This window comes from Bubalus kerabau, chromosome 11, assembly GCF_029407905.1.
Source record: "Bubalus kerabau isolate K-KA32 ecotype Philippines breed swamp buffalo chromosome 11, PCC_UOA_SB_1v2, whole genome shotgun sequence".
Classification (NCBI taxonomy): Eukaryota; Metazoa; Chordata; class Mammalia; order Artiodactyla; family Bovidae; genus Bubalus; species Bubalus kerabau.
In genome coordinates, this window is record NC_073634.1 from 73,412,952 (window position 1) to 73,438,390 (window position 25,439).

At 46.1% G+C, this 25,439-nt stretch overlaps 1 protein-coding gene across 1 annotated transcript in view; it reads left to right on the forward strand.

Moving 5' to 3' along the window:
* ALK (ALK receptor tyrosine kinase) overlaps positions 1-25,439 on the forward strand; it is a 746,236-nt gene that overhangs the window by 649,113 nt on the left and 71,684 nt on the right. The window contains exons 9-11 of the mRNA XM_055541746.1: positions 4,618-4,787; positions 23,887-23,981; positions 24,153-24,281. Coding sequence (XP_055397721.1) covers positions 4,618-4,787; positions 23,887-23,981; positions 24,153-24,281 — 394 coding nt within the window. The remainder of the gene's footprint in view (positions 1-4,617; positions 4,788-23,886; positions 23,982-24,152; positions 24,282-25,439) is intronic.

A 25,439-nucleotide genomic window follows, 5' to 3' on the forward strand; every position in this document is an offset into this window, starting at 1 on the left:
TTTTCCCCCTTGCCATATTCAGCACAGTTGCCATTATTCATTTAAATTCAGACTTCCTCACTAGATAATAAACTTCCTGAAGGCAGGGAAGATATGCATAATCAGTTCAGAGCAGATAATGCAATAATTATTTGCTGAATGAGTGAATGGTCATCTTTTTCAAGAGGGATCCTGGGTCACCACCTCAGGAGCTAAGGATGCCATCCTTAGCACCATCTCTTGGCAGCCAGCCCAGTTCTCTCTTGCCCAGGCTTACTGTCATAAAATATAGTGAATAGTGCAGAAAGATGGAGAAAGCTCAGCAGTCACTGGCCAGTGGCACCCAATGTCTATGAGACAGGACTAGATCTCACCAACATGCTCATACCACTAGCAGAATCTACTTCAAATGTAGTTTCCTAAGAGCAGCCAAGAGGTATGCAGTTTTGACTATAGTCATTGGCTGTGAAGTGGGTAGACCCTCCCCGCTTTCCTGGAATCTGACCCCTGGAATGCAGGAAAATGCTAAGGAGCATCACAGGATGCAGAGCTGGTTAGCATCCTTGAGAGGAGGACCTGGTAAAGAGGAGGGTTTTCCTGTGTATGTGCACATTTTTGTTCCTTTTGACATCGATCCGTGCCTGTCATGTGCGTACACTTGACAACTACTGTGAATCCAAGGTCAATAAAGCAGTCCCTGTTTTGAAGGAACTAGCGGCCCAAGAGGGCTGAGGGTAGGGAGGGAAGACAAGGTGGCAGAGCTATACCCCGTGATGCCCCCACCAGCCTCAGTTATAAGATTTCAGACGAGTGGGAGGTCATTTCTGAGATAGATAAGAAATGGCTCCATGAACAAAAAGGTTTATTTTTTATATGTGGCAAGAAGGGAAGAGCAGGTAGAAGAATGAAAGGATCAAAAGCACAGAAGCAGAAAAATGAATGGCAAGTGCGAATCTGGCATGTAGGCTAGTGGGGGAGGATCTAGGAACCCGCTTCATTGAGCCCCCACGTGTGGACTCCTGGGTAAAAACTTCAGCAGATCCCACTACTTACCTGGTCACTCTAAGGTAATGCAGACCTAAAGTCACTTCAAAACCCCAAACACAGGCCTATGTAGAAATCAAAACTTCCCTCTCACTTTGATGTCAGAGCTTCGTCCTTTCCCCTCCACCCACCATGCTTGGCCTTATTGCAGATGAAAAGCCTGAAATCGGGGAGAGGGTGGTCATTGATCTCTCTCTTCATCACCTAACTCTCCTCCTCTTCTTGCTAACTGACCCTTCAAGACCTTAAGTGTGGGGAAGGAGAAGAGATAAGGGGAACAGGGAATCTCTTACTGGGCCCAGCCCGTTGTGGTGATCTTCATTGGTATTCTCCAGACATGACAAGTATTTAAGGATTTACTATTTCTTACAGGGGAGATATTTGTGGTTTCTTTGGAGATCTGCTTTTTCCCCAGTCCCTCCACTATGGCTGGGCATCTGTTGCCTTGGCTAGGGCATCTGTGTCTCTCCCGTCCAGGTGGTCACTTAGTCCTTCCCTTGCCCTTGAGCATCTCAGTATACCTGCAGCTGCTTTCTGCTGAGTTATATTTTCCCCTCCAAACAGCCCTCTCAGGTAAGATCTGAAATGACTGACATGGACTCCTTTGTACACAGCTCACTCTGGTGTAGCCTATGTGCAAGCCCTCATGCTTTTTTTTTCTTTTGCCAAAATTGTCACTCTGCCTCTGTTCTGCCATCAGAGAAGCTAACCACCCTCTTGTTCATACTTCAGGTTTTTCCAGATGAGAGATAGACACTAATCCACTGTGCTCCCAAATTACAGGGGGTGAATGTCGAGTACTTGATGTGGGATCACTGAAACCACTCTCTCATCAGTTGGGGTGAAGAAACAGCCTTCCTCAAAGTGAGGTGGAACTCATGATACACCAAAAGCACTTTCCCAAAACTCTCTCCTAGTAGTCAGCCACCAACTTTTTTTACATCCAATATATGGACAAGGGATAAAGAACTGTGTACCCTGTTTTCATCCACCTCTCTTGAAAGCCCTGTACCACACTGTGCTGTCAGACTTTCCACTGAAATGCAGTATCTATTGCCTCCATGCTTCAGCCAGAATTCCTTTTTAACCTTTTGTTCCACTATTTATTACCTCATTCAATTGTCTCTAGAACCTTGTAAGTTTAAAATAATTCCCATCTTAGAGAATAGAGAACTGAGCTTCACATTTTCTGAAGTGGCAGGAACAAGTTTTGCATCCAGATCTCTCAGACTCCAGAGCTCTTAGACCATCCTAGGATGATACATGTGGCTCAGCCAAAGTACTCAATAAACATCTATTGAATGACTGGAAAGTTGATTTGCCTAGATTATAGAGGAATGTGAATGGCTTGCTATTAATTGATAGAGAGTGAGAAACCATTGAAGAGTCACAGATGGCAGTGATAAACAGGAAAATGTGACAGAGAGATACAAAAGAATTTAGAAGGGAGAAAGAATGGATAGAGAGGCACGTTTGGAGGCTATGGAATCTAGAGTACAATGAGTAAGTTGTAAAGGACATGGTGAATGTTACTTTAGACTAATGAGGATAAAAGACAGGTTGAAAGGATTTATGAGAATGGGCAACAAGGAAATTGAAGCAGTGGTTACATACCAGTTTTCCAAGATGTTAACATGTGAATTGACATATAGAAATAGATTGTAAGCCAGAGCAGCCAGCAGGATCAAATAAAGGATATTTTTCCAGGAGAAGTGAAACCTGATCTTGTTTGTAGATAGAGGAGCCAGAAAGTAGAGAGATTTCGAAGGTGCTGAAGAAAGGAAGGACAGAGGTTGTAGGGTGAAAAGAGAAAGGGTTAACATAGAAGAAAGCAGAGGGTACATCTTCCTCTAAAACAGGAAAGGAAGAGAGAAGGTGGATAAACAGATACTTATGCTATGAGGAAAAAAAGAGGTTGAAGGAGAATGCACTTGATACAGTAAATCTTCATCAATAAGGTAGGAATCAAAAGAACAAATTGGGTGTTGGGGACCAGAGGGTGACAAAATCAATGTTTGAGGAAGAGTTTGAAACACCCATTGTACCACATGTGTTAAGAAATCAGCTGTGGAAATCACCAGCGGATGAATAAGTATCACCAGTCATCCAGGACACTGAGGCTCCAACGGTCCAAATCAACACTATTCTGTGGCCAGGGAGCAAAAAAAGCAAAAAGTATGTGGCAAGCGTCATCCCAAGCTGGACACTGCAGGATGATGAGCTGAGGGCAGAGGGAGCTTCATTAGCAAGAGTAGGTTTAAAATTTCCAACCATGGCATCCAGACTGCTCAAGAAAACTGAGTGGAGCCAGTGCAAAAATGTAACAGATTTGGGAAATTACGCTAGGGATGTGCAGTGGAGACAAGTATTTGGTACACAGGATGCAGGGAGATGGGAAAGATAGAAGTGAAGAGGTTATGGGTATATAGACCAGGCTCACCAGGCTCAGCTCTCAGAAATAGAAGAGCACGTGGGCACTGCAATGCCAGGGGTGGCTTGTTAGTGAAGCATTGGTATGCAACAGAGTGGGGGGTCTTCTGCTTCAAGTGCTTCATGGTATGTAACCTCTTTAATCAAATGGTGAGGCAACTGTGAACTTAGAGACTGAGAGAAAAGGAGTAGTGATTTACAAAGAAGCATGTCTCCAGACAATGAGAATCAGAGAAAAGGAGGCACCATAGCCGATGAAAACTCCAGGTTGCCATAGGACATATATTGTCTTCCTTTCTATAATAGCCATTTCTATTACAAGGATTTGAACAGGAATATTTAGGGCAGTGATATGCTGTGGTTGTCCTAAGTTTTAAATGTTGCTATAGACTTTCTATCAAACATACAACCTCTATTATTTTAAGCACAAAGACCAGAGATCTTGTTTATAGTATATACTGCCTCTGGGCATGACTGTACTGAAACTTTCTGAGATAAATTAATTATTCCCTTTTGTATGTCTTAGGGTACAATGCCATAGAAACCTTTAATAAAGATACAATGAAAACATATAATTGTATCTTGCTTTAGGCAAAGTGTACACCCTCATTCTGAAAGAAATCATATTTTAAAATGTTGATAGGTAGGTTCTTGTCTCACCCTTGCCCACCAATGGCCACAGGTATCAAGTCAGAGGGTCTGCAGTTAGCTAACAAATGACATGGTACCATTCAAATAAGATTATTAGTCTTTAAAAGGAATAAAAATCACTGATACCTAAATCACTAAAAGAAATGGAATCACCAAATCACTTGCCTAAGGTCACAAAGTGAATTGGGACCACAGACAAGACTCTTTGAATCCTCTTTAGAAAGTTCATTTAATACCCCCACTGATCTTAGAAGGCAGAAGCCTGTGAAATTTAGGATAATGCCATCAACCTGAACAAAGTTCGGAAACTGCCCCTCGGTTTCCCCTCCCAGCTCCTTGAACCTTGGTGAAAACTGGAGACAATGAACCAAGTCAGGCTATGGTTGGCCGGCTCTCCTCACAGGAAGACCTGGGCTGAGTCTCCAGCAAAATCCTTGAGAATTCCAGAAATGCGACCTACAGTTTCCTTTCAACAGTAACACCTTGTCCTTCTGACTCCTCTCTTCCTTGCAGCTCCGAATGTCGTGGCTCATCCGTGGAGTCCTGCAGGGAAATGTCTCCTTGATGCTGGTGGAGAACAAAACCGGGAAGGAACAAAGCCGAATGATCTGGCATGTTGCCACCCTGGAAGGCTTGAGCCTGTGGCAGTGGACGGTGCTGCCTCTCCTCGAGGTGGCCGACAGGTGGGCCTTTACCCGTCCCATCTGTCCCTCTTCCTCTGTCAGCCAGAATGCAAGAGGGGGCCTGTCCGCCCTCCTGCCACTCCTTCTATCCAGATCTCACACACACATGCGCACACACAAATGTTCACACACACACTTTCTGGAGACCTACAGGATGCACTGATACTCTGAGGGATTTCCATGCTAATGAGCACTCATCTCTCACACCTCTGGCCTGGCCTGATTGGCTCCCTCTGGTATCTGTAGGAAAAAGTAAAACCGAACAACTCATATGATAATCATCAGGCTTTATATGTATATGGCATTTTCTCTTAATTAATGGATATTGCCTTACTTTCCCATTTGATGTTTTAGTTATTCCTTATTAGCGACAAGAAAACCTGTGACATAGGTAGGACATACCTCATGTATCCCCATTCCTGCCCTTTGACAAGGTTCTCCTTCACTGAGAACCAAAGAGATGAAGCACCAGCAGGTCAGCACTGGAGTGAGGACAGGTGCTCCAGCCAACCCCAGTCTGGTGCTCCTAGAAGTCTAGTCCACAAGGCAGGTGAATAAGAATTACTCAGTAAAGAAGGGAGTGCTTCTACCAGAGGCCCAGATTCCTAGTTAGATTCTAAGACTAATGACCTTTGTAACCTTGAACTCCTCTGGGCCTCAGTCTCCTCATCTTAAACTGAGAGGGTTGGATTACAAGATCGTTAATGCCTTGTGGCTCTGAAATGGAGCAGTAACTGCTTGGCTGCCACTTGTCTGCCCAGGATGGCACCAGTCTGCCACCTGCAGTCAGTCTGGAGCAAGCAGCGCCTGACCACCCCAGCTGCTCACATGGTGCTCCGCTGTGTCACACTGAACCCTCAATGATTGGAGCTGATCTGCTCCAGACCAAAAAGTAAGGGAGCAGGGAGGGAGTCATGTATATAAATGGACCCGGTAAATGGATCTGGAAGGGATCTTTAAGCCATCTTTAACAGGCTAAATGTCAAACCATACGATCCAGAGATCCAGAGCAGCTTCTGCGTTCGACTCCCCAATTTGCCGTCCTAGTGGATCCTTCGAAAAATGAGGGCAAAGGGCTTCAGGTAAAGGGGAGGGTGATGCCAGTTGGCACGCAGTTTGTAAATACAAAGCTGAGTCTCAAATTCTTCACCCAGACTTCAGTCCGCTGATTTCTAAGAGCTCATAACTCAAGCTGAGCTGTCACAGGAAGACGCCATCAGCCTCTGAGCACCAGCTCCCCACTCCTTCAGATGTAAATGGGTTAAAGATCAAAGCTCTCGGACATCCCAGGGCTCAGCGCTGCCCCCAGGACAAATGGATTTAATTAAAGTGGAGGAAGGGGCAGTGTGGGCGCCCTCACCCTAGACTAGTCTTGTGTCCTTTGGGATTGTGGGGGCTGTGTGCAGGGGATGGAGAACAGGCAGGTTATGCCAGAGTCCTCCCTCCTGGGAGACGCTAAATTAATTCAGATGAATCAAAAGGTTTTTTTCCTCCTCAATCCAGCTAGTCCTCTCTCTTTCATAGCCACTCCAGGGGATTTAAGGCCAGTAAGATGTTGACTCTGTTCACTTCCATCGGCTCAAGTTTTGTTTGAAGGAGACTTTGTTCTCAGCCTCCCTCCTTCCTGTTAAAAGCTGTTTACCAGCCTGACATTTCCAATATTAATAGTGAGACCAAACTGTCCATTGGGGATTGAGACAAAGGCCAGCCTGGTTGGATGATGCCTCATGACCTAATAAATGTGCAATTATGCGAGTGCCCCTGTGCACCAGGAGCCTGCACGCCACTGACATGCTCTGATGTGGGATGCTGGCCTCCCCCTCCCTGGAACTAGAGGTGATAGAGGAAGGCATCCAGACCCTGAGGCAATGGAACTGCAGGAGGAGGCAGAGCAGTTTTCACATGCTAAAATCCACCTTGACTGTATGTGTGGCTGCCCCATAAAACTGAAAAACTGTGGATGGCAGAGCACAGGCTTTAGAGTCAGAGAGTCCTAAGTTTAAAAACTGGCTCAGCCACTTACTAGCTGTGTGACCTCAGCCAGTTGAACCTCTCTGGGCCTGCAACTGCACCCACAACTGCAACATGAGCATAATACCAGTGCAACTTTACAGGATTATTATAAGACTAAAAATGACTGTCAAAAGCATCCATGTCTAGTACATATCAATAAGTTTTATTTCCCACACCCTCCATCATCATCCCTTAGTTTATGGCCTCAGATAATTTATTGAATGAATGGAACAAACCACAAACTCCAATCTTCTAAGTCAAGCCATATTCAATTATACAGAGATAATAAAGTCTACCTCTTAGGCTTGGAGAAGTAAAGTGCTTGGTGAACTGCCTGGTGCATGGTAAATGCTTAGTAATAACTACTAATAATAACAATGATTTAGTAGTAATAATAATATCTACCCATCTAATGCCTCAGAAAAGGCTAAGATGGCCAATTTAGCAATAGTAACCAGTAATGAAACCCTAGGGTGGGGGTTAGGGTTCTTATGAATTTGTGATCATCGATGCTCTGTAGGCTTTTTATAAGGGAAAGCACATTATCCTTCTTACTTTCAGACAGTGTGCTGTAGAAAATGAAAATGGGAGGATGGTGAAGGTAGAGGAAGGAAATAAATGAGGGAAAGAGAAAAAGAAAATGGATAAAAACAAAAAACCAAAGGTTAACTCCCTTCCTCCTGACCCTGAGGTAGGTGTTAGCACCTTACCATCTGCCCACATCCCATGAAGTATCGTTAAGCAAGTCCTTGCTTCCGTTATTCAGCACCTGCCTCCTGGACAGCTCCCCAGTCATGGCCCTTTAGAGGGCGAGACTTCATTCCCTGTGCTGTCCCAAACCACCATCTGCTCCGAGGTTGCCCAACCTCTGCACATTACCAAGTTTTAAAAGCAACTTTATTAGTGCTTAAAGATTAGCCCTAAAGAGCTCCCAGGCTCTGGACATTCCTCATAGCCCCCGGGTATTACATGAAACTAGTGCCTGCCTAGACCTGGGAGTGACATCCAGTCTTGTCTCCCTGCCTGCATGTCTTATCCCCACCCAATCCAGTCTGCACAAGGAAGCTGGAATAAACTTTTTGAAATGTAAATCTAATCATTTCCCATTTTTAACATGCTTCCATGGCTTCTGTGGTTTTTTGAGTGCCTTTCAATTTCCTTTAAAAAACTCTTTATTTAGCCCCACATGTGATCTACCCAACCATAATCTCACCAGCCTCTTTTTATACTATTCTTCTGTTATTCTACCTGATAACCTCATTAAGCTTCTTTCAACTCAATTGCACCGTGGTAAGTTCTTACTGGCAGACTTTTGCACCTGCCGTTCCCTCCACATGCAACATTCTTCCACATTCCATCTTCCTCACTGCTACTTTTCCTTAGCTTTTCAAAGAAGCCTCCCAAAATCCCTAGACTATACAGTATACCTACAATATAGTCTCATGGTTCTTGAAACACTCCTATGATACCTTGTCACTCAGTGATATCTGTTTTTTATTTTCTGAATATACACATCAACGAGGCAGGAATCAGGTCTGACTTATACTGTGCTGCTTCCTGATCATCTAGTACCATACCTAACACATAGTATGCCCAATAGATGCATGTTGACAGAATGAAGTATCGAGAGAAATTGCTGTATTCTCAAATTCCGGCTGAATTAAGTGAGAATTTCACTTGTTGGAATCCATCTAACATTCTTCCTCTGTTCAACCTGCGTCTAACAGAGCAGATAAAATCACGTTATAAGAAATACTACTACACAGAGTTCTGTATATCAAAGCAATGCCTGTGTCCCATCAGATGAAGCCAAACAGCATTTGTTACTCTTGTGACAAGGTATTTTCTTTAGAGACTTGCCTGGTACCTGTGCTTCCTTTGTCTCTGGGCACTCTCCTGTCAGGATCACTTTGTAAAAAAGACTTTGATCTTAATTGTGTGCCCTGGTCCTTGTAAGTAGGGAGATCCAGAAATGGGCACTTGAGAGCTATATTCAGATTGTTCCCACCACACAGTAGTCCTTCCGTGAAGACTCAGAGAATATGCCATAGGTATATAAAGGCCGCTGACAGGGAGGCATTGATCCATGGAAGGATATTTCTCCTGTCCATTTACAAACAGGGAAAGTGATAGAAATAATGCCATAGTCTGTCATCGTTATGAAATGGTATTAACTTTACAACCTACTATAAATAGTAACAAGAGAAATCTCCAAGAACAGTAAGTGCCCAAGATGTTTTGAGCAGTGGTAACATCCCTGGAATACAGATGTGTGCTCTCAAGGTAATTTTGAAGGACAGCACTAATTCAAATACTGGCTTGATGTAGGCTTAAAAGTTATCTTGTTACTTTACCTCTGCCTCATATAAATGCTTTCTGTATTCTCTCCCCACCTCATCAGCTTCCCTCCTCGCCCTGCCATCCAACTGCCACTCTTATCACTAGAATTAATTCTGCCTTTTCTCAAAATAGAAAAAAAAAAAAAGGACAAGTTCTCTCCCCTTATTCTAATTTCCAGCCTCTTGCAGGGACTTCCCTAGTTTTCCTCTTTATAATGATATATCCTAGTAAGTTAAGTGCAGTGCTCCCACACCATGCTAAGCTTTGATGTGCTTACAGCACAGAAGCAGGTGCTAAGTTCAATTCATTATGAGGTGGATTTGGAAACACCATGGATCAAACTGTGCCCCACAAATCACTGCATCGTACAGCCAAGTAGAACGTACATAACTTATCACACATATGTAGGCTTCATTCTCTACCATTATCATTATAAAGGCTTTTAACTGCTTACTAAATACACAGTCTAACAAGAAGAAAATGTTCCCTCTGGAGATATTTAGATGTCTGTTCCCTCTGCATCCTTTGTCCTAATGACAAGTGGTGTGCTTCACAAACACATCTTTTAAATGGGATCAGTTGGGCTGAGAGTTGTGGCTTCATGTACTTATCCCAGAAACTCCACAGAGGCAAGGTTTTTCTCCTAATATGTTCTTGTTTCTCATCTACAGAATCCCCATTTTACATACACAATACTCTCTCTTTGTGTAGTGTCTTCTGTGATGAGACCAGCATGAGAGGGACATTTTCATTGCTTATTCTGTCCTGAATAGAGAAGTACACAGTGAGTGGAAATCCAGAGAGCTCCAACAAACCTTAGTTTGCAGGCCTAGGCACATTCCTGAAAAAGTTGTATTTGATTCATATTTTTGTAAGTTGAATCACAACTTCCTCATAGAGCCATGGAAATTGTAGACAATGATTAGAACTAACATTTGTTGAGTACTCACTGCCTGGCCATCACTGTAACAAGTGCTTAACATGCATTATCCATTTCAACCTTAAAACAGTTGCTTGGGATAGATTCTATAATTAATCCTCTTTTTAATAAGAGGAACTGAGGTCTAAAGAGGAGAAATAATTTTCCCTTGATCCCGAGGCTAGTCTTCTTCCTATGTACATATGTGAAGAAATGTGCTTGACATGTAGTTGAAAACTTGGTAAATGGTAGCCATTATAATTAACAAAATATTTTGGTTTGGGTTTTTTTTTTTTTTAGGCTACACCTCTTACTCATTTTGAGTTAGTTTCCTTTACCTCGTCCACTGCTTGAAATCCATCATCTTAATTCCCTACCACCAGCTCCTGCTAAAGACCTCTCCCTGCCCAGCACTACCCTCCCTGCCTTCCTTCTTTCACACCTCCAGCCAGCCAGCATCATCAGCAAAGAAGATTCTACCCACTTCCTTCCAGGCCATTGTGCCGGTCAGTTCAGTTCAGTTCAGTTGCTCAGTCATGTCCGACTCTTTGAGACCCCATGAACCACAGCACGCCAGGCCTCCCTGTCCATCACCAACTCCCAGAGTTCACTCAGACTCACATCCATCGAGTCAGTAATACCATCCAACCATCTCATCCTCTGTCGTCCCCTTTTCCTCCTGCCCTCAGTCTTTCCCAGCATCAGGGTCTTTTCAAATGAGTTAGCTCTTCACATCAGGTGGCCAAAGTATTGGAGTTTCAGCTTCAACATTAGTCCTTCCAATGAACACCCAGGACTGATCTCCGTTAGGATGGGCTGGTTGGATCTCCTTGCAGTCCAAGGGACTCTCAAGAGTCTTCTCCAACACCACAGTTCAAAAGCATCAATTCTTCGGCACTCAGCTTTCTTTACAGTCCAACTCTCATATCCATACATGACTACTGGAAAAATTGTGCTGGTCACCATGTGCCTTTTTAAATCACCACTCTGGTATGCTTTTTTTTTTTGGCCTTATGGGTAACTTTATTATTATTTTTTTTTTGTCTTTTAAATTCTAAATTTTATTTTATTTTTAAACTTTACATAATTGTATTAGTTTTGCCAAATATCAAAATGAATCCGCCACAGGTATACATGTGTTCCCCATCCTGAACCCTCCTCCCTCCTCCCTCCCCATACCATCCCTCTGGGTCGTCCCAGTGCACTAGCCCCAAGCATCCAGTATCATGCATCGAACCTGGACTGGCAACTCGTTTCATACATGATATTGTACATGTTTCAATGCCATTCTCCCAAATCTTCCCACCCTCTCCCTCTCCCACAGAGTCCATAAGACTGTTCTGTACATCAGTGTCTCTTTTGCTGTCTCGTACAAATGCTTCCCTGGTGGCTCAGACAGTAATGAGTCTGCCTGCAATGCAAGAGATGTGGGTTTGATCCCTAGGTTGGGAAGATCCCAGAGAAGGGAATGGTAACCCACTCCAGTATTCTGGCCTGGAGAATTCCATGGACAGATAAGCCTGGCAGACTATAGTCTATGTGGTCACAAAGAGTTGGACACAACTGAGTGACTGAGCATGCACACACAAGCCCATCAAGCTCAAGCTTTTCACAAGTCACTTGCCCTTGCTATCCTTAACTTCCCAGAGGGAGGAGGAACTAGCATCTTAGAGCACTAGACCCCACTCCTTAAAGCCCATTCTGCCTCCCCCAGCTTGTCCTTTGTCCTGCAGTAGTGCAGATGTGCAGGGAGAAGCCTGCAGCTGCAGGGAGGCCTGCAGCCAGCCTAGGGCTAACTTTATCCTGCACCCCACCCCCAGGGGTGGTTAGTCATTGACCCAACCATATTGGGTGCACTGAACACACTTGGGTAACTAGGCTTGTGATACACGATATGGTAGTTGGGGTAACACTACCCAGAATAACAATAAACCTCCAATCCTTGGGCTGTACAAAAAAAACATAGCAAAAATGAATATGCCAGTTAGTGAGTAGCCTTCCATCTGGTCATTCAAAGGTCCAGCCTCTTTCTCTCTGTGGATCCATCATTTTCTCCAGTTTTGACTCCTTTGCCTTCAGACAGCCAATGAGGAAAGAGCACTGGAGGATCCTTGCATAGGAAGATTTTTATGAGTCATCACATCAGCTCACTTTCCATTGGCTACAACTCAGTTACTTAGCCATCACTAACTGCATGCAGCAGATGCTGGGGTATATAGAAAAAAGGGAAACAGGTTTGATGAAAAAATATGTGCGTGTGTTGTGTTATGAGTTAAACCAAGGAATAGAGCCTCCATCTTTGGCATCAATCAGACTGTCATTCGAGAATACTGATTCCTTATGTAGCTACTCCGAGCATTGACTAGTCTTCTCCAAGAACCTTCATAATTCAAGGCTGAAATCAATTCCAGGATCTATTCTAAGGTACATATGTGCATGCATGCTAGGTCGTTTCAGTCATGCCCAACTCATTGCGATCCTGTGGACTGTAGCCTGCCAAGCTTCTCTGTCCATGGGATCCTCCAGGCAAGAATACTGGAGTGGGTTGCCATGCCCTTCTCCTCTATTCTAAGGTATGAATGCTGTATTCCCCAAATTTTATGATGTAGCAAAACCTCACTTTCTCACTTTTAGGGAGAATTTTTCTCAGTAAAATATTCCTTCTAAAAATTAATTAATTAACTAATTAAGCAAATAAATAGGAAATGTATTTTGAAAAGACTTTAGCAGGACATTTTAGGACAGTGGTTTCCAAAATTGGCTGAACATTATACTTACCTAGAAAACTGGCTTTAATGCAGTCTTGGACCCCATGCACAGAGATTCTGATTCAGCAATCACATACTGGACCCAAGAATATTTTTTTTTAAGTTTCCTAAGAAATTGAGAGGGTCAACCACATTTGGAAAGTCACTGGCATAAAATGTCAGATCCAGCTGTCTTATGGACAAGAGAGGGAATCAAGTGACTGGAGAAGTGTCACTGGCTGTCACCCTGTCAGCAGTTATGTACTAAGCCTCCATTGAGCACAGAGGATGGAAAGGGGTGTATGATGCAGCCTCTTTCTGGGTCACAGGAGCTGCATGCTGCGGGGGACGTGGAGCATACACACTGAGAGGCCAACAGCAACACACAGAGCATTGTTCTGGGTCCGACACAGTGTAGCTGGTCTTCAGGTGGCTCAGTGACTTCCATGTGTCAGGGGAGCCATCATGGAGAAAATGGGCTTATTATATATATGCTGGACCTTGAGGACAATTTAGATCTTAGGGAAATGGGAAAGGGACAAGGGTATTCCGGAGATGACCATCAGGATAAGCAGAGGCTTAGAGTCAGGAAGGTTTTATGCGGGTTCAAGAATACTCAAGAGGATTCTATGTTGGAGAATTCTGAGCAATCTCCTTGGAGAGGGTGGATAGGAGGTCAAGTATTTTGGACTCCAGGCTGTGGGGTATAGGGAGCCATTGGACACAGAGATAAAATGGAGGATGGGAAACCAGAGCGTGGGGACTGTTGGAGGCTCTTTCGAGGGACCAGATATGAACTGCTGTGAGCCTCAGAGTGCAGCTTAGAGGAGGAGCTGGAGGAGGAGAGACCCCTTCTGCCACAGCCTACCAAATGGCACCATGGGCCAGGACAGGCTTGGGTCAGGCAGAAGAGTGGGAGAGCATGGCTGAGATCCTAGCAATGCAGTGTGCAGCCAGGCATTGATACATACAAATCAAACCTTCCTTGCAACAGTGGGAGGATCTGGCCTTGTTTCTTTCTCAGAAAACATCCCAGATCATGGGAGCAAGAAGTAGATTAGCAATTCCAAGCTCTAAATCCTATTTCTAACACTGATTTACTGTGACATTTGAAAAAAGTTGTTGCTTTTGATTGCTAAGTTTCCACAACCAAGAGTGCAGAGCAGTAAGATAGATCCAGCCTGTGAGCCTGGTTTAAGAAGTAATCACTCAAAACAGCAGTAAGTGAAGCACTTTAGAATAACAGGATGTTCCGATCTGCTCAAGATTTTCCTGGTAATATCCACAGCTTGGTTTACAAGTCAACAGAGGCATATGTTTTTCATAACTTACTGCCTCTGAAAACACAGCCGTGTATTCTCAGTCCCTTCTCTCCCCAGGCACAAAGTCTGGAATTGAGGAGATACCTGGACTGCTGATATTTGAAGCAAAGCAGCAAGACTTCTACCCTCACCCTACTCCTGAATGATTCTCCTGTCCCAGCTCTACCATTCTTTTCTAGGCACTCAGTTCTTCAAAGTCTTTGTTGATTCCTCTCACTCCCCAGATTTGATGTTTTCTCAGGTTGTGAAGGCACTAGTTCTGTGGGGGGCAGAACCAGTAAGGACTTTAGAAATCTCATGGCCAGTGAATAACATGAATTAAAAATCTGTCCGTATTGCCTGAGGTCAAGATCCATGTCTTATGCACCACTATACTCCCAGCTCCAGACACAGTGCCTGACTCACAGGAGGTGCTCAAATAATCTTTGTTTGAAGGCAGAGGAGGAGATACATAATTTGTAATACTTCTCGAGGAGGTACAGATTTTTAATAGAAAATAATATAAACAAGGAACAATGAACTAGACTCTCCCATACTAAAGAAAGGCGTCCACTATGAAAATACTATTCTCCAAGCTAGGCTTCAACAGTACGTGAACCGAGAACTTCCAGATGTTTAAGCTGGATTTAGAAAAGGCAGAGGAACCAGAGATAAATTGCCAACATCCATTGGATCATAGAAAAAGCAAGAGAATTTCAGAAAAAAAAATCTACTTCTGCTTCATTGACTATGCCAAAGCCTTTGACTGTGTGGATCACAGCAAGCTGTGGAAAATTCTGAAAGAAATGAGAATACCAGACTACCTTACCTGCCTCCTGAGAAATCTGTATGCAAGTCAAGAAGCAGCAGTTAGAACCAGACATGGAACATTGGACTGGTTCCAAATTGGGAAAGAGTATGTCAAGGCTGTATATTGTCACCTTGCTTATTTAACTTACATGCAGAATACATCATGTGAAATGCCGGATTGGATGAAGCACAGGCTGGAATCAAGATTGCAGGGAGAAAAATCAATAACCTCAGATATGCAGATGACACCGCCCTTATGGAAGAAAGTGAAAAGGAACTAAAGAGCCTCTTGATCAAAGTTAAGAGGAGAGTGAAAAAAAATGGCTTAAAATTCAACATTCAAAAAACTAAGATCATGGCATCCGGTCCCATCACTTCATGGCAAATAGATGGGGAAACATTGGAAACAGTGACAGACTTTATTTTGGGGGGCTCCAAAATCACTACAGATGGTGACTAGCCATGAAATTAAAAGATGCTTGCTCCTTGGAAGAAAAGCTATGACAAACCTAGACAGCATATTAAAATGCAGAGACATTGCTTTAGCGACAAAGATCCATATAGTCAAAGCTCTGGTTTTTCCAGTAGTCGTGTACGGATATAAGAGTTGAACCATAAAGAAAGCTGAGCATGAAAGAATTGATGCTTTCAAACTGCGGTGTTGAAGAAGACACTTGAAAGTCCCTTCGACTGCAAGGAGATCCAACCAGTCCATCCTAAAGGAAATCAGTCCTGAATGCTCATTGGAAGGACTCATGCTGAAGCTGAAGCTCCAATACTTTGGCCACTTGATGTGAAGAACTGACTTATTGGAAAAGACCCTGATGCTGGGAAAGATTGAAGGCGAGAGGAGAAGGGGATGACAGAGGATGAGATGGTTGGATGGCATCACCAACTGAATGGACATGAGTTTGGGTAAACTTCGGGAGTTGGTGATGGACAGGGAGGCCTGGCGTGCTGCAGTCCATGAGGTTGCAAAAGGTTGGACACGACTGAGTGGCTGAACTGATGGAAATACTCACATTACGTACATTAAAAAAAAAAAAACAAGATAGCACCTGACAAGTTTCAGTGACTTCCCCGGGGTCCCACCAAGTATACAATCTGTTCTTTGTGTCACTCTACCTTTTGAAACTCTACCTCCCCAAACAGAGAGCCAAGGCCACTTATTCACTCTCATGAAGATATTTGTATTGGGTGAAGGGAGTCAGCAACCACCCTTCCCCTGGATCTCCTCTCCATGGCGGGGGGAGGGTGGGGGGTGGGGGACTGCCACCATCTCTAGCAGCATCATCTAAGGCCTCAAGCCACAGGCCACACAGAAGCAGGAGTGGAGGATGAGGTCTGTGCTGGAAATGCCTGTGTGTCCTGAGAAAGGTGAAGCAGGTATCCCAGTGTTTCTGAAATGAGAGGGTATGGGTGGTTTCCAGCTCTGGATGGCCCTCCAAGCCCCCAGTGGCTCCAAGGGGCTGATTGTATGTATGATGTATGTATGTATGTATGTTGTTGTATGTATGTTCACCAGTAGTATGAAGGACCTATGTGCGTACTCAATTACTCAGTCACGTCTTACTCTTTGCTACCCCATGGACTGTAGTCTGCCAGGCTTCTCTGTATATGGGATTTTCTAGGCAAGAATACTGGAGTGGGTTGCCATTTCCTACTTCAGGGATCTTCCCAACCCAGGGATTGAACCCGCATCTCCTGCACTGGGAGGCAGATTCTTGACCACTGAGCCACCTGGGAAGCCCAGTATGGAGGACGTAAGAGGATACATGAGATTAATGAATGTCGATGGTTCTGCGAGGGATGGCAAAAAAAGTGATCTGGAAAGCAAGAGGCCCAAATTCCCATCTTCCCTCAGCTACCGTCTTCCTGTGTGACCTGGCAAGTCAGACCATGCTCCCAGAGGTCCCTGCCCTTCCTTCATAAACTCTATTCTTATGCTGGCATCCCAGAGATAATCTAGCCTCAGTAACTCAGAAGGGGACATCCAGCCTAAGAAGCTGGCTCTCTCTCAAGTGTACACACTCTCTCTCTCCCTCCCTCCCTCTCCCCCTGGGAAAATGCATTAACTCTCCTTCCTTGGGGCACATGACACCCTCAAGCTCCTGGGGCAGGTATTTTTGTGCACAGGTACCTCCCCCGATGGGCCAGGGCTCCAGGAAGCAAGATCTCCCTTTCAGCTTTCCTCCTGAAAGCCTGGGGCCCAGAGAGAACTCAATACACAGGACCCAGAATGAGGAGTGGAAGAGTAAACTGGGAACCTGCTAGCGCAGGGCTGCTCCCCACCATGTGGTCTGGCAGAATATCCTTGTTCCTTTCTGATGGGTGGCATGCCAGAGCAAGTGTGGGAACCAGATCCGTAAGTGGCAGCCTCCAAAATGAGCAGAGACAGCCAGCACCTGGAAGGCTGGGACCAACAACGTTGAGTCTGAGTGATTCTCCACGCTTGCGCGGCTGAACTGAAAATTCATTTTCTCCCCTATTCCACCCCAAAGGGCTCCCTTGCAGAAGCCAGATTCACTGTGAAAGAGCTCTGTGGCCCTTATTAGCCCTGGAATTGCTCTGTACTGACTTCTCTCCTGCCCCCCCACCTCCCCTGCCAACCCTGTTCTTGGTTTCATTTTGCCCGGAGAGGAGACCAAGTCGGGAGATGGTAAATTACCCTGTGAGTGGGACCTCAGGGGGCAGAGGGATCTCCCAGTAATAACTCTGGCCTTGAATGTCCAGCCCACCCCTACTCTCCTGTGCCAGAGCCAAAGATCCCTAGCATCAGGGCACAAGAGCCCAGCCCTAGCCACACTGATCCCGGCCAGGGCTGGTTCCAGGCCCCTGAGGCTGGCCATCAGCCCCTCCTTTTCAGCGATAACTGAAGTCAATTACACAGATAATAGGATGGGTGCAGAGGGCTTTGTCATCACATACATTATTCTAATAGAAATGCATACAGTGGCCCAAGCTCTGTGACAGTCCATTTTAGAAGACTTTTGCAGAGCAAATCAAGTGCACAGTGAGAAACCGGAGAAAGCATTTTTCCTCAGCAGCATCTCCCCTTCCTATCCTAAGCAGACAGAGCCCAGATGAGCCCCAGCTGCAGAGAGGGAGGTGGAGCGCTCTGCCTTCCAAGCACACTAAGTGCTCTACCGAGGAATCCAAGACGCTGTGCCATCCATTAAACGCCTGTTACCCAGCCCAGCCATTCTTTCTAGTCTCCCTGCAAAGCCTCCCTATTCCCTCAGTCCACATTCAGACATACACCTTTTTGTCAGCTACTTAGAATCATTAAGGGAACTTAATTAGGTTTCTCCATCCCTCAGGCTGGCAGGGTGGCAAATACGGCATTATATCCACTGTCCATTAACAGTCTGATGCCTGAGCGGGATTGTGTGTTTTCTGAGCTGTGTGTGAGTTGCCTGCGCATCGCCCAGGCAGAGATCGGCCCCATGCGTCTGGGAGGCAACCAGTACCCAGGCCGCCCCTCTAAACCTGGCCCTCTGCCCCAACGGCCACCTCCCAGAAACCCCCAACCCCCAGGTCAGTTTTCAACAGGCCTCTCTGTAAAGCTAAGTAAGATGGAGTCAGGGGATGTGTTCTTTATGCAAAGCCAGGCTCCAGCCAAGATCTCTAGCCAAATGCCACTGGCTGGAAAAAAATGGAAAAAGGCAGCATCACCCAGGCCATCAAAAGTGTCTTCTTTGGAGAAAGAGAAAGAGCTGAGCAGGTGTGAACCACAGAGGGACAAGGAATGAGATCCCCAATGTGGAGGGCTGGACAGAGGGTCTCAACTGCCATGTTCTGAAATGGCACAGCTCCGTAAAGGAGCTGGACAAGCACCAGGGAGCTGGCTCTTCCTTCTCCCTGACCAGGGTGCCTGTGGAGAGGGAGAGCAAGGCTCAGCCAGGCATGAGGCTCTGCTTCCTTTCCCCACACAGAGCAAAGGCTTTGGGGCAGCAGTGACCTGTGCACGTGTTAGAACCATCCGGCCCCTGCCATCTGGGCAGTAATGTGGCATGGACCTTGTTCACCTCAGACCCAGAGCAGGCTGCCTGGTATGTGCAAAACCCAAGACCCAAGACCTTGGCTGGCTGTGCAAAGTGATTTAGGGTCTGTACTTTGGGGGAGCTCAACAGTGAAGAGTAGTTAGACCAGAAAGACTCTGAGAGCCTTGAGGACTCCCACCATCTCCAGCAAGGAGAGTGAGCAGAGCCAGGAGCAAACTCTTCTTCACTTGTTGGTGCTCAGTCGCTAAGTAGTGTCCAACTCTTTGTGACCCCCTGGACTGCAGCACTCCAGGCTTCCCTGTCCTTCACTATCTCCCGGAGTTTGCTCAAACTAGTGTCCATTGAGTCAGTGATGCCATCCAACTATCTCATCCTCTGTCATCCCCTTCTCCTCCTGCCTTCAATTTTCCCCAGCATCAGGGTCAGTCGGCTCTTCACATCAGGTGGCCAAAGTATTGGAGCTTCAGCAGCAATCCTTCCAATGAATATTCAGAGTTGATTTCCTTTAGGATTAACTGGTTTGATCTCCTTGCTGTCTGAGGGACTCTCAAGAGTCTTCTTTGGGAAAGATACACAATCCAATGCCATCCAAAGTAGAGAAGCCTGAATCTGGGTGGCCCTGATGGCCACATGATCTCTTGGCCAGTGCCCCCACCAGCAAAAGCTCCCAGACTGGGTCTTCTTTCCCATCCTGCCCCATCACCAGCATCCCCAGACCCTTTTCCTAGACTGTCTCGCTTCACACCTGCCCTCCTCTGCTTCCCAGCGTGGCCCACCTTTGTCCCACCTGTCCCTTCCCTGCAGTTTCTGGAGTCTGGAGCATTGGGGAAGAACTGGCAGCATGGCCTCCTGGTTGGACAGAGGCAGCATCACATGTTTACATCTGATTCGGCATCTGATTGAGTCTTCCCTGATTGTTATGAGTGTTCCTGACTCAAAATATGTGCAATTCCCAGTGTCAGTCAAACTCTTTTAAACAGCAGCTGCCACTGCCATTGCCTTGCGGAGCACTTTAGAAACTCTTCTATTTAGAAACCGTTCGAGCACCAGCTTGCATCCTGCCATCCATGCTAAGAGGCCCAGGGGCTGGTTGAGAACTTTGCAGCTCTCAATCACTTAGTCATAAGAAAGAAGGCAGGAGAGGGGCAGGGAGAGCAGAGGGACAAGAGGAGACGTGCATTTAGGGCAAGGGCTCAGTTAGGGATAACAGGGATTCTGGCCCTCGCCCCCATGCTCCACAGGTACCGGATGTCACTTGCTGGGGTACCCCAGGCCCTCCCGGCAGGTACTCCCATGATGCAGCTCAACAGTGAAACCAGTGCCTGACCTGGCCCCTTTGCCTCTGGAGGTCAGACTAGGAGATGACAACCAGAGTGGAGAATTGGAAAAGTGGATGGAGGACCCCTTCCCCACTGATGTGCGGGAGCATCAGGCAGCTTGGCCCCCCTGCTCTTCCGCCTGGGAGCAGGATTCTTTCTGGTCGTCCTTTCCAAGTAGACCTACGTACCTGTTTTCCTGCTCCCTCAGAGCTGTGTCTCCTTCACCTCTGGAACTGTAAGACTGCACTATTAGAGCACGTGCTTGTCACTTGAGAATCCTGGGTCTGGCTGTGTCTGAGGGTTACACAGGCTCCAGTCCAGAGTCCATCTATACACCATGTCCTCTGGGGAGATCCAGGGAAACCATAACTCCGACCTCGCCAAGACTCTTGGAGAAACCCGATGCAGGTGCATGAGACCTACGGGCCTCTCACCATCTTTTCTTTCTTTCTTTCTTTTTTTATTTTATTTTTAAACTTTACAATATTGTATTAGTTTTACCAAATATCAAAATGAATCCGCCACAGGTATACATGTGTTCCCCATCCTGAACCCTCCTCCCTCCTCCCTCCCGATACCATCCCTCTGGGTCGTCCCAGTGCACCAGCCCCAAGCATCCAGTATCATGCATCGAACCTGGACTAACCCTAACCATCTTTTCCTCCTTCCACAGCCCTCACACTGGAGCTCGGGGGGCCCTCTCCCACTCTGACCCACCTCCCAGTCCAGCTCCTCTCCTGGAGACTCCCTCCCCTCACTGCTCTCCATCCCCATGTCCGCGTGTTTGAGTCCTTTGCTTCCTTCAGAACCAACCTGAAGACTACCTCCTCTGTGATGTGCTTGCATCCCCCCAGCCTGGTGGAATGCCTCCTTCCTCTGAGCTCTCAGAGCATCTTACCTGCACCTCTTGTATGGTAGTCACCTCCTTCTAAATGATTCTACACCCTTGGTCTCTCCACTGGGAGAGAACTTGAAAGCAGCTTTCCTGTCTGATTTCTTTTAAAATCCCTTAGAGATCTAAAGTAGGACCCAGTGGATAGACATGAGTGGTCTATGTGAAATGAAAATCCTTTCAGTGGGTGCTTTTCAAGGTCATAATAAAAGATGCCTCTCAGGGGCAAGTGCCAGGTGCCAACAGCTGACCAGACAAGTCAGGTGGGTTCATGTGCTGCCCACACCTCATGCACAGTCACTCAGCCCAGGTGTCCCAGAACAGGCTTGGGGATCCTCCACTGGGCATGCGTCTTTCCACACTCAGCCAACCATCAACCCTCTTCACGTATGTGTCCTAATGTGATACACATTATGTGACCACATATGTGACCCCATCATAGGCAGTGTGGCCTGAGGGCACTGTAGGGTTGGCCATGAGTACAACAGACTCTGTTATTTCCTCTTTAGAACTGACCAGATTGAGACCTTCTAAGTGTGACTTTCAAATAAGAAGGACTGTGAGTGAGCAGATTTCACCTGACAGGTGAAGGCACAGATGGAGTTACTGTGTACAAATATGTACACGGTACATATTTAGATAAAAGTTTGCCTTTGATTTCAGGTCTTTCTCCCACCAGAGAGAGTAATTCTTCTCTGACCTCAGCGTCTAACCCTTCTGCATGTGGAGAAGAGTTCATCTGCTCATGGGCACAAGGGCGGGGGGTTCTACCCCGTGGCCATTCACTCACTCACTGACTACTCTGCTTTAAATCTCTATCATATCAGATCAGATCAGATCAGTCGCTCAGTCGTGTCCGACTCTTTGCGACCCCATGAATGGATAGGGAGCACGCCAGGCCTCCCTATCCATCACCAACTCCCGGAGTTCACTGAGACTCACATCCATCGAGTCAATGATGCCATCCAGCCATCTCATCCTCTGTCGTCCCCTTCTCCTCCTGCCCCCAATCCCTCCCAGCATCAGAGTCTTTTCCAATGGGTCAACTCTTCGCATGAGGTGGCCAAAGTACTGGAGTTTCAGCTTTAGCATCATTCCTTCCAAAGAAATCCCAGGGCTGATCTCCTTCAGCGGATGTTGGCAATTTGATCTCTGGTTCTTCTGCCTTTTCTAAAACCAGCTTGAACATCAGAAAGTTCACGGTTCACATATTGCTGAAGCCTGGCTTGGAGAATTTTGAGCATTACTTTACTAGCATTTGAGATGAGTGCAATTGTGTGGTAGTTTGAGCATTCTTTGGCATTGCCTTTCTTTGGGATTGGAATGAAAACTGACCTTTTCCAGTCCTGTGGCCACTGCTGAGTGTTCCAAATTTGCTGGCATATTGAGTATAGACTTGCCTATTTTAAATGTTTCATATAAATGGAAAAATGTATATGAATAGGGTCATGAGGTCTTTACTGTCTGGCTTCTTAAACCTAGTATAAAGTTTTTGAGATCCATCTGTTTTGTAGCCTATAACTATGTGCATGTGCTCAGTCACTCCAGTTGTGTCCGACTCTGAGATTCCATACACTGTAGCCCACCAGGCTCCACTGTCCATGGATTTCTCCAGGCAAGAATACTGGAGTGAGTTGCCATGCCCTCTTCCAGGGGATCTTCCTTACTCAGGGATTGAACCCATGTCTTCTGCATCTCCTGAATTGCAGGCAGATTCTCTATGACTGAGCCACTGAGGAAGCCCCGCCTAGAACTACACCCAATCCTTTTTATCAGGGATAGCATTCCATTGTACGTGGTTCATCTAGTCACCAATTGATGGGCACTAGTTGTCTCTCTTGATATTTTAACATCCACACCAGAGGCCATGCATGTTTCTGCAGGTCCTCTAGTACTGACTTTCTGAAAGGTGGGAGAGTTTTTTAAGTTCTGAGGAAATTCACTTTACAGGAGGTCAGGCCTGACTGACTGAAGTCTTCCAGGAGCATGACTTCCCAAGAAACAAATGAATGAAAGGTATTTTCCATTTATCAGACTCTAAAGCCTCCCCTGGCCACAGTCCCAGGATCTGACCCTCCAAGGCTGTGAAAGAAATGGAAAGAAGCAGTATCTCGTAGGTTTACTGTTAACACTTACAGTCTACTCTATACTGCTTACAAACACCCCCAAAGATCATAGTCAAATCACTTAATATTTAGTAATCAGTCAAGCACTGCACAGACCAACCCCAGTCATCTCTGATACTGAACAAGACCCAGGTTTCTAGAGACCTCCGTCTGTGTGAGGAGTTAACCCTTCAGTTGCTGGATAATGAGGAATCCAGGGGAGGCAGGGGCAGATCAGGCTACCTGAGGTAACCAAGCGCAGGACACATGGGGGACAGAGGCCCGTCTCAGTGGGCACAGAAGCATCTCAGTAGCTTAATAATGGCTTCAGCTCTGCCCATGAATACCAGAAGATATGGAGTCCAGCCCTTCCATCCACCCTGTCCACACAGAAAGCACAAAGAGTCTCAGACTATCGGGGAGTCCTGGTCTCAGGCCCCAAGCCCCACATTTCATTAACCTGCGGAGCAGTCCCTCAGAGAGGGAAGTGTTCTTTGCCGAAAAAGTAGGGAGACGCTGACAGCTCCCCCTCACCACCTCCCTGGGATTAGGTGAGCTGGGTCTTCACAATTAAATTGGGCAGGATGTTGAATTCTAAGATGCGACACACCCCCGTTGTCCCTCACACATTTTCTTGACACACGTACAGGTTCTGGCTACAGATTGTCGCATGGTGGGGACAAGGATCCAGAGCCACGGTGGCCTTTGACAATATCTCCATCAGCCTGGACTGCTACCTCACCAGTGAGTGCTCCCCATCCCTGGCACTTGTCCCCCAGCCCAGACTATCCCAGCCTCACTGTCCCTCCTCAACCCAAGCCCTGGTCTCTCCTACCTTCCCTGGGGCATACTCCTCCATGTCCCTTAAACCAAACCTCCCTTAACTCAGCCCATGGGCTCTTCTCTACTATACAGTCAGCGGCGAGGACAAGATGCCACAGAACACAGCACCCAAGTCAAGAAATCTGTTTGAGAGAAACCTGAACAATGAGCTGAAACCCTGGGTGAACCCATCGAAAGAAACCCCCATCTTTGACCCTACAGGTAAGAGTTCAACTCACATATCTGAGTGAAGTAAATTTTTGTTGCAAAAAGTAGAAAAAAAAAAATATATGCTGTGATTGGGGTGGGGAGCTGCGTTTAAAGAATAAAATCGTCAACCTTTAGGAAGAACATCACCTACACCCTGGTTAGTGGGCTCCAAGAGGAAGCTGTTTCCCTGGGAAAATAAAGTTTCTGGAAGTTGTGCAAAGTAGCAACTGTCCTCCATGCCAGGGAAATACCCAGGCCCCAACAAAAAAGGGAGAAGCAAGCTGGTATCCTTTTCTCAACTCAGTCCTTCGAAACCACTCCACACTTGCTGAACAAAGCAAACCTTCCATTGATTTCTCCTCATAAAGAAGGTTGGGCCCAAGGTCAAGGATATCTGTTGCACAAAGGCAGACTAGCTCGTCAGTGGTGAAACCCCCAAAGCTTCAGGTTCAGTGAGTTTCCCCAAAGCTCAGCTCCCCTTTGAAGCTGTTCAGTTCAGCCTCCCATGAGCTGGAAGGCCTCTCATGGGCCCTTGCTGCCTCAAACAAAGGCGTCTTGAGCACCTGGCCCTAAACCATGGACGTGACTTCTCAGCTGTTCTGCACCAGACGGAAGTCTCTTGGAATGAGTCTCTAAACCCAGTATGAGGTTGGTCAGAGATTATTAGATCTGTGAGAAGATTATTAGATCAGCCCCAGAGAAGTTGATGAAGGCCACCCAGCCCAACACTAGCAGGTCAAGGGGGTCACCCAGCGGGGTGCTGGTGCATGGAGGTGTGAGGCTCCATCCAGCATGAGTAACTCGGAGAGGCAGGGGTACAGCCAGAGTCCACCCATACTCTTTTTCCTGTAAAAGGTAATTCTGTATTAAGATAGCAAGAGATAAATGATAGTCTTTAATTTCTACTTTTAATGTGAAATCTTTGTTGAGTGCAAAGTACAGAAAAAGAAAGTAAAGGCTATGTCTTTTCACTAAATTCATTGACCCTCAACTTATTAAACAACTATTATTAGCTTTGCTTTGTCTTTGAAGAAAGAAACCCTTTCCTTTTCTCCCCCTAAAATGCTGCCCCAGGATTAACTCTCATCCCTTCCAGTTCCCACCAGATCTAATCCAGCCGCCAAACCAGAGGAAAGAATTTGCTGCTTTTCCCATCACCTTCCCCCTTTC